This window comes from Fusarium coffeatum (assembly GCF_003316985.1).
Source record: "Fusarium coffeatum strain FIESC_28 chromosome Unknown BRIP53273_contig_398, whole genome shotgun sequence".
Taxonomy (NCBI): domain Eukaryota; kingdom Fungi; phylum Ascomycota; class Sordariomycetes; order Hypocreales; family Nectriaceae; genus Fusarium; species Fusarium coffeatum.
Window position 1 is genome coordinate 1 of NW_022158187.1, and position 9,095 is coordinate 9,095.

Below are 9,095 nucleotides of genomic sequence, written 5' to 3' on the forward strand. Positions count from 1 at the left end.
ACGACCAAATTATTTTGTCTCTCATACTATCGACCCTCGAGATTGTCCATTGACTTCGTTCTAGTTCCTGCTTTATTGCACATTTCGTTGGGAAGATGTTGCTGTGGTTCACCGTTGTCTGCTGCCCATGGGCGATATTCCATTCGATAATGTTTGAAATATTAACAGGATGCTAGGATCGACAATTAAAACCCGTAATAAGATTCAAGATCTCGTTTTGTGGAAGAACTTCCAAAGTCTACATGGTATGAAGATTAGAATCTAACGCTTCGATCACCCTCTTTACTTCTTATACCGATCATGCGTCGCATTTTCCGTTGGTAGTTCCACTGGACGCATATCTGCTTGAGTATCAAGTTCCAATGGCCTCTGTTGCTGCTCCATTTCCCATGGCGCATGTTGCTGCTGCATCTGAGGTGATTTAGGCTCAGTATGCTCAATATTCGCCTGCTTAGACCTCCTCGCTCGAAGCACAAACCAGATCAATGCGACGATTCCAAGAAGAGCTCCAACTCCAATTCCAACTCCAATACCGATCTTGGCTCCTCCGCTCAACCCGTCATAGCTTGACTCAGATTCACTAGACGATGCGCCGGTTGAAGAAGACTCCGTTTCTGTCATAGTCGCAGTCGTATCCGAAGTTGCGGTGGACTCGAAATCGGAGGAATGCCATCGGATGGGAATACCAATAGCATTGGCTCCAAGTCCACGGGAAGTTTTTCTTTCCCATTCTCCTCCCAGGACTGAATCAGAGACGATAACATCCACTGTCTTCGGGATATAGAGGGTGCAGAGATCAGTGCTGTACCAAGGCCAGCGTGTCTCACTTTGACAAGTGAATTGACTGCATCCCCGTCAGCATGGCCCTTGGGCAACCATTAGCTTATATTCATACCTTGGACAGCACGTCGCTCTAGTCTCGCCGTTGTCGAATGTCGAACTGCACGCAACTTCGAATCCACTGGGACATATACCGGGGGAGTAGTAAAAGGTTGTACCAAGTTCTAAACTACTAGGAAAGCAGCCGGCATCGCTCTCTGAGGGACCCAACTGCAGGTATGTGCACGCGCTGGGCGTACCGGTGCCTCCCTCTTTACACGTGCGGTCAGTTCCTGTGTATGTATATTTGAAATACTGGAAGCATGACTTGTCGGGTGTGAAGGTTGTCGTGAGTTCGGGAGCTTGTGTTGTCATGGTGAGCACGGGTGAGATACGAGTGAGGATGACAAGGAAGTAAAAACTTCATCAACGCCCGACTGTTACGAAAATTAAATAACACATGATCCTAATCCTTCGAGCCAACACGGCACGGTTGGACAGGGGAAGTTATTGGGCAAGCCAAGTCTTTTAACCGCCTACCCCATGTTGCTTGTTGGGGGCGGAAACACAAAATCGGTCAATGAACCTCGGGTAATTATGGGTAATTGATTTTGAATCAACTCTCAATCTAAAGTGATAATGATTGATGTTATCAGTATGGATAACTTTTATTGTATTGCAAATATCCAATTGTCGTGGCTCGTGATAGTGTCAACAACTTCGTAGGGCTAATTCACAACGCCGTTTGAAACGGGTAATTACCGAAAGGTTAGTGCTTACTTTGTTCGGGTTACAGCCAATGATACTACCCAATTAGAAGTCCCTTGACCTGACTATACCTTTTTTACTTGATTATCCTTACTATCGACAAGGGTGTATAGTAAACTAGTCAGCGCTAGTAATGAAGGCATTCACAACGGACTCCAAAACTTCACTTTGCTACGCCCTGTTCATACATATAGTATACTATGGACATCAGCAGCTTAACAATACAATAAATCATGGCAGCTACCGGTGATTTCAAATTTTCTTACGAACCCCTCAATAATCAGGATTTCCCCATCCGGGTCCTCCAAGTTCAGCCAGGAGACAATTCAGAACCTCTCTCCTGCAAGCTCATAAACTATTGCGATGCGTCTGAAAAGGGCTGGACTTGCTTGTCTTATACATGGGGTACCGAGTTACCAAAGGAAGAGATACTCATAAACGGCGTACCCTTCCCGGTTCGATCAAATGTCTACAGCTTTCTAAGACAGGCTCAACGTCAAGGTCCCAGGAATTTGTGGATTGACTCGATATGCATCAACCAATCTGATATCCCAGAGCGAAATTCCCAAGTAGGCCTCATGAGTGAAATCTTTGGCGAGGCTGAGTTGGTTACAGTCTGGCTTGGTCAAACTTCACCGGCTTTGGAGCGTGCTTTCAGAATGCTGGATTCTGGCTTCGATGCTGATACAGTGACTATAAGGGCGGCGGCCGGGCAGCCCGTGTTTGCCAAGTTCTCACCAGATGAGTGCTCTTCACTCTTTGAAGCATGCGGTGCTGCGATTTGGACTCGGCGGTGGGTAAAACAGGAGATCATGCTGCCCGAAAGTGTCATCTTATCATGCGGTGAAGCCTCTGTCAGCATTTCTGTCTTTTTTGCAGTCATGGACGCTTTAATCGACTACGAAACATTTCATGATCACACTATGCATGCCTCAGAATCATCTATCGAAGGCTGCGTGGAGCAGTCAGAAACATGCTTTTTCCATGCCACCAACTACAATCAGCGACTCCGCCAGTGTGCCAACGTCCTGGCTTTCTACTCAGCGACACGTTCCAAGCAACGACAGATTTCACTTCCTGTATTGCTGAGCATGTTCCAAGATTCCGACTGCACAGACTTTCGTGATCATGTCTATGCTTTCCGTGGTGTTATGGAACAAGGCATGGCGTTGCGTGTGGACTATGATATGCGAAATATTGGAATGTTCCTCATGACACTCGACTTTATCGCACAAACTACGCATCCTCGCTTACGCGGCGTCAATGCTGCTGAGAGAGATCTGCTTGTTGATTTACATCGCGGATTTAAGCTTACCGATAAGGATATGGAGGATATTTTTGAAATTTGTCAGACCAGCTTACTAGTCCAGATCGGCACCAGTTTCGAAATGCTACGCAAGGATATCTCTGTCTCGAAGTTTATGAGCTCTATTACTGATCGTGATGAGCTTATGGCATTACCATGGAGAAACAAGGACTTGTGTAAAGATTGTTGCAAAGTCCTGGGCGACCCAGAGCTGGATGAACATCACACCGTTCTCAATCAACTGCGCGCAGACCCCGCGCGAGATGTTTGGATATATGGGCTTCGAACTAGATGTGGGCCGAGTCTCGAAGGACTACGTGCTGTGTATGAGCCGCGCTGGCTGTATGAGTGCAGTGAAGACACATTGCAGCTGATAGACAGCGGAACTTTTAAGAAGCACCATTGTTTGGCATTGTTGTTTGATGCATATGGTAAAGAACAGGAGCTTAAAGAGTGGCTGGATGAGGTTAAAGATCATTTTGTTGTCATGGTTACTGATACGGATGATGCAGCGTATCAGATGCACGTTTTCATTCGGCCTGGTTGTGATTCGAAAGAATGTTTACTTGCAAAAGACCCTGGACCAGCCTAAGGTTTTCTATAAAATCTATTTACAGAAGATAACCAAGAAAATACACTCCATAACTCCGCCCTCTCTGCATTACTTACTCACTACTCGCGTGTTGAAGAACTGCTATTCCGCTCATCACAGCCATAAGCATCCAGTGGTATCCCATATAATTCGAAGTCGACCTTCCCAAAAATTGAAAACCTCCTGATCTCTGAACTGAAGTTGGGCTCACTTCATAGATCATCGCAACAACCTCTGCACTCTTTGGTCTGCTGGAACTTGACTTGCTAGTACGGCCGAGAGAAATAAGTTGCCATACCATGCTGTACATTCCACTCTGCGTTTCAGACGAAGCACGCCATTCGAATGATTCTGTTCTGCGACTCCCTTCATGTTCAACTCTCATAGAGAAACTGTATCTCGGATTCGATCTGGATCGATGGAAGGACATGGTGACTTCGTTGGCTGAGATGCTGTAACTTGGGATTGCGGGTAGTTGAAAAGTGAAACGCTCTCCAGATCGATTGCAAGAAACCATTGCGTCTCCGGCAAAGGTAGAGCCAGGGTAGAGATATGAGGGACCTTGCCAACCACGGGGCATGAGTGCTGCATAGATGACGCTTGAGCCTGGTTCAGAGATGAACAGCGCCATGGCAGATGAGGAAGTTGTCCATGTGAGTTGCATAGACTGGGGGAAGCCAACACTGAGGACTTCATCTGATATCTCAGATGGCGTTCCAGGTGTTGAAGGTCCGCTCTCTACATTGTATGCTTCAGAAAGAGATGGAACAAAGGGAGGAAATATCATGATTGTTGAAGATAGGTGGTTTGGGTATAGATGAATTGAGTATAGGCAAACAATTACAATTACTGAACGATTGAATTTGTTGGAGAATGAAACGATAACGAAGGACTTGAAACTGCTGCTTGAGTTTGATTTTTTCCTATTCCACCTACTCACGATAGTTATATACTCTTTCTCGTCGTACAATCCTCATCAACATTTGATATCGAGGAGCGCGCAGTTCCTCCGTATCGGGTTAGATTGATGTGGAGTGGACCCTTTGCCCAGCTGAAGTGATCGCATGTCTTACATCCCTCCGGCTGTTACTCCAGCAGGTCGGGTCTGTCCAATTGAACAATATCATTGGTTAGAGCCCTATGATTATCTTTGCTAGAAGCGATGCATGACCCATGTTTTGATCTGACACTCAGCCTCATCCGCCAATCTGCAAGGTTGACTGTTTCTATTCAGGAACCTTAGATTGGGGTCCTTGTATTGATTGGTAACTAGGATTCTCGGCCGATATAAGTCAGCCTGGGGAAGAGGCTTGTTTAGATATCTGGCGGGTCAGGAGTTTAGATACAGGGGGCAAATTGTATTCCAAAAGGAAGAATGAAGCGCCGAGATGGCGGAGTACAAGTTGAGAAGATTGTCAGCAGGTTCGAGGCCTCATGATGAGTAGAGGAATTGATTAACTATCAAATCAAGTCTCTATGAAAAGAAATTAGATGTTCGACGGGTTTTTCTTGATTTGGTATAGAGGACGAGATGAGGTGATCAAGGTTGTCTGGAGTTTGCCACTGAGGCGGTACTCTAGGCTACAGAATAACTGGAGGTCAAGTGATGCCAAAAGAAAAGCGATCGCGTTAGTACCGTATGGCCAGTGGAGAAGAGGAGTCTTGGCCAGTCTCTTGTAGCATTGCTATTTAGGGACCATATTCCTAAAAGGGAAATTCATTCGATATTTTGTCACGTATGCCTTCGGGAATCTGCATCTCGAAAGCTTAGAATAGAAGGCCATTCGAAAGTTGCGATGTGGATATCTTCAACTCTAGAGTCCCTAAGGGGAAGGCCATTCGAGGGAATGGATATATACACATCGCTTTGGAGGCAAATATCAAGGCAAAATCAATTTGTCCAAGTTGCATTTTCACGTACAAACCGATCTACCAGATTGGAGTTGTATAAATAAATGCACAATCCAACAAAGCTCAAGTAGCCAATAGAAATATCAACGGCATTTGCATCGGTTAAATCAAAGACAGACTACAGTAAGTTAACGGCTCGCCCTGCCAAACCTGTTTCTACTCCGCATCTCCAACCGCTGCATCACGATGATATGATGCAAACAAGTTCAACTCCCTGCGATTCCCCAAGACGGAAGCTCTAACCACTGATTTTCTCCACAAAATCATGCTGATATGATTTTACCCCAAACTCCAGGGATTGCGACCGGGAATACTGAAGCTCGGTTAGAAATCCATGATGGTTTTTGTATATGAATCGGCAGTCTTCCTCGGCTTTGAAATATCGTGAGATTCTTTTTCTCTGCTCATTTGTGTAAGTGATATTTATCTGATCACAATGAGAACTTGGTTTGGTCGCGGTAAAAAGCTGCAGCGCGCAGTAACATCATGCTGTCTCTGCGCCTTCGTCCTCTACGGTTACGACCAAGGTGTCTTTGGCGGCATTCTTGAAAACGAAGATTGGTTACGCCAATTCGATGATCCTGGTGATACCCTCACTGGTTTCATCACATCGAGCTATAACTTGGGATGTTTGGTCGGCTGTTTCAAGAATTTCGTCGTTGGTGAGAAACTTGGTCGACGATGGACCATTTGGGTTGCTATGGGATGGATTCTTGTTGGCGCGGCGTTGCAAGCGACTGCGTTTACGCGGGCTCATCTTATTGTTGGGAGAATTGTTACTGGTGTTGGTACTGGGCTTAAGACTTCTACTGTGCCTATGTAAGCGCACTGATGACACTGATAATCATTACTGACTGTTTTTGCAGGTACCAGTCCGAACTTTGTGAAGGCACGAAACGAGGTCGTCTGGTCTCGGCAGAAGTCATGTTTGTCGGCATTGGTATAGCATTCGCTTACTGGTGGGACTTTGCCTTCAGTTTCGTCGGAGGATCCTTCGCTTGGCGATGGCCACTCGCTTTCCAAGCCGTCTTTGCCTTTTGGGTTATCTTTGTCGTATTTGGTGTACCCGAGTCCCCACGATGGCTTCTCAATCATGGGAAGCGACAAGAGGCCATTGAAGTCCTTTCAGCTGTCTACGATAAACCAATCGATCACCCTGATATTCTGCGAGAGGTTAATTCAATCGAAGCGGCCTTGTCTATGGAGGCTGAGGCTGAGGGCAGTACTTCATGGGCTTCGACGTTTAGAAAGGACAAGGTTAGCACAAGGTATCGTGTTTTCTTAGCTTGGTTCGTGCAGTTTATGAACCAAGCCGGCGGAATCAACTTGGTAGTATACTACATCCTCAGTAAGTTCCATAAGAGATCACTAAAACCATCTTCTAACTCCCACCAGCCGTCCTCACCAGCAACGTCGGTCTCGAGCACAGACTAGCCCAAATCATTGCCGGCTGCATCCAACTCATGTTCCCCATCGGTTCCCTCCTTCCTACCCTGGCTCTAGACAAGATGGGTCGTCGATCAACCATGATGTGGGGATCAGCCGGATTATCATTCTCTATGATGATGGTCGCTGCGCTTTTATCCCAAGCAGATGATACGCCACGAGGAAGAGCCTTTGCTGCTGGTTCAGTCGCTTTCTTCTTTACGTATATGCTTATCTTTGGTGCGAGTATGAATTGTGTGCCTTGGGTTTATGTACCTGAAATTTTACCGCTTCATGCTAGGACTAAGGGCACTGCTATTGGCGTTAGTTCGAATTGGCTTTGGAACTTCACAGTGGTAAGTATCCCATTTTCGGACTTTTTGGACGTATCTAACGGAGAACAAGGTCATGATCACACCCATCCTCATCAACCGTCTCCAATGGAAGGCGTATCTCATCTTTATGGCAACCAACATCATTTTCGTACCGATCATCTTCTTCTTGTATCCAGAAACTTCCAATCTGGCACTTGAAGAAGTGGATTATATCTTTGCCCGTGGTGAAAACAGTATTCAAGTGGCTCGCGAGATGCAGAAGGAGCTTGCTCTTCATGGGCATTTGTCTGATGAGAGGCATCTTGGAAGGGGTGATATGAGAACCAAGTCTAAGGAGGGACATGACGAGCTTGCGGAACATGCACATGCTTGATTTCATGCAAGTATTCTGTTGAAATCTTAGCCTGGTCATACTCAGAAGATCTAGTTCCAGCTTCAATATATTGGTGATTTCATCCCGCATGCATTAATACTTCAAATATGAAATAGGCGAGACTATTATGTCTGGTAAGAAGTGAAATAAATCCGTGTCAAGTAGAGATCATGGTAGACGCAGTGTTGTCAATATGCCGAGGTCATCGAGTAAGCTTCCGGTCTTCCCTCCGAGATCTGCCTCCCCACAACCCCTCTTCGGATAAGGACAGCAGCGGAAAACACCCCCACAGACAAACATCACTGTTATCAACAGCATTCCACTCTGTGTCCTATAACACATTACAAACTTCTCTTTGGGATCGGGACCTTTCCTTAAAACTGCAGCCATGACTACATATCATATCCGTGATGTCGATAATGAGATCAAGGGTCGTCTGGCTCTTGTCACTGGGGCTAGGTATGAGCATTCAACATCGGTTCAGGTAGACGTTACTAATCATTCCCAGTGGTGGTATCGGTTCAGGTATCGCAAGAGCTCTAGCAGCAGAAGGCTGCGATGTCGTCCTTCACTGCAACTCCAGTCTTGTAAGCACTACCAAACTTAATACCAACTTCCACTAACAGTCGATACAGCACAAAGTCGAATCCCTATCCAAGGAACTGTCATCAAACTATCCAGAGCAGCTCTTCCCCTGTGTCTCAGCCGATCTAAGCAACCGCGATCAAACTCGTGGTCTCGTCGATAAGGTCTTTCAAGATTCGACCGTCTCAGCCAAGCACAAGGCAGTCTCTATCCTCGTCGCCAACGCCGGTCTCGGCAGACGTATCCGTGATATTAAGGATATGGAAGAGGATGACTGGGATACTGTAATGGAGGTTAACTCGAGGAGTCAATTTGTTGTAACAAAGGCTTGTTTGCCCGGTATGCGTCAGCAAAGCTGGGGACGGGTGATTCTTATTGGAAGTATTTCAAGTATGGGTGGTGGGATCAATGGGTGTCATTATGCGGCTACCAAGGGTGCTTTGAGGTGAGTGCCCTGGTCTTGAGTTTTGATTTGGAAATTACTGACTTGCAGAGTTCCATGGGAAAGAACCTAGCTACGGTCCTAGCTGGTGAGGGAGTAACTGTCAATACCGTAGGTCAGACACAGCAGCTCAATACAGATACTGACAATCATTTAGATCCTTCCGGCAATGATTGGATTTACAGACATGATCCCCACCCCAAAGTCAACGTGAGTCTTGGGCCATGTCATACTTCTCTCCGGCTATACTAAGATCTCATAGGACATGGACGAACAAAACAGACCTTGAAGAACTCAAGGAAACAGATCCGGGCCTCGCCATCGCCGCCAGTGTCCCAGTACGACGTCTGGGTCATCCTCAAGAAGTTGCCAATGTGGCAGTCATGTAGGTCACTCAGCTCATCCCAGGCAACTAGTGGGCTAATAATTCCAGGATGGCAAAAACCGGATACATGACGGGTCAAGATATTCTTCTGTCTGGTGGTCTCAAGTAGACGAACAACCTGCAAAAAGAAAAACATACAACACCAGGTATTCGC

General features: G+C 46.2%; 5 protein-coding genes across 5 annotated transcripts; 3 read left to right on the plus strand and 2 right to left on the minus strand.

The window, feature by feature from the left end:
• Window positions 1-282: 282 nt before the first annotated feature.
• On the minus strand, window positions 283-1,194 carry FIESC28_11415 (uncharacterized protein; the record flags this gene model as incomplete). Its single annotated transcript, XM_031165539.1, has 2 exons — window positions 283-802; window positions 896-1,194. The coding sequence occupies 2 exons, from the start codon at window positions 1,192-1,194 to the stop codon at window positions 283-285; spliced, it is 819 nt and encodes a 272-aa protein (XP_031010398.1).
• A 626-nt stretch (window positions 1,195-1,820) lies between these two features.
• Window positions 1,821-3,485, plus strand: FIESC28_11416 (uncharacterized protein; the record flags this gene model as incomplete). Its single annotated transcript, XM_031165540.1, has 1 exon — window positions 1,821-3,485. One exon carries the CDS (start codon window positions 1,821-1,823, stop codon window positions 3,483-3,485), a length of 1,665 nt encoding a protein of 554 aa, XP_031010399.1.
• A 73-nt stretch (window positions 3,486-3,558) lies between these two features.
• On the minus strand, window positions 3,559-4,272 carry FIESC28_11417 (uncharacterized protein; the record flags this gene model as incomplete). The annotated part of the gene is made up of 1 exon (XM_031165541.1): window positions 3,559-4,272. One exon carries the CDS (start codon window positions 4,270-4,272, stop codon window positions 3,559-3,561), a length of 714 nt encoding a protein of 237 aa, XP_031010400.1.
• Window positions 4,273-5,832: 1,560 nt separating this feature from the next.
• Window positions 5,833-7,529, plus strand: FIESC28_11418 (uncharacterized protein; the record flags this gene model as incomplete). The annotated part of the gene is made up of 4 exons (XM_031165542.1): window positions 5,833-6,215; window positions 6,263-6,744; window positions 6,792-7,177; window positions 7,227-7,529. The coding sequence occupies 4 exons, from the start codon at window positions 5,833-5,835 to the stop codon at window positions 7,527-7,529; spliced, it is 1,554 nt and encodes a 517-aa protein (XP_031010401.1).
• Window positions 7,530-7,917: 388 nt separating this feature from the next.
• FIESC28_11419 (uncharacterized protein) lies at window positions 7,918-9,050 on the plus strand (the record flags this gene model as incomplete). The annotated part of the gene is made up of 7 exons (XM_031165543.1): window positions 7,918-7,988; window positions 8,038-8,116; window positions 8,165-8,559; window positions 8,610-8,667; window positions 8,714-8,766; window positions 8,819-8,941; window positions 8,990-9,050. The coding sequence occupies 7 exons, from the start codon at window positions 7,918-7,920 to the stop codon at window positions 9,048-9,050; spliced, it is 840 nt and encodes a 279-aa protein (XP_031010402.1).
• Between the last annotated feature and the right edge of the window lie 45 nt (window positions 9,051-9,095).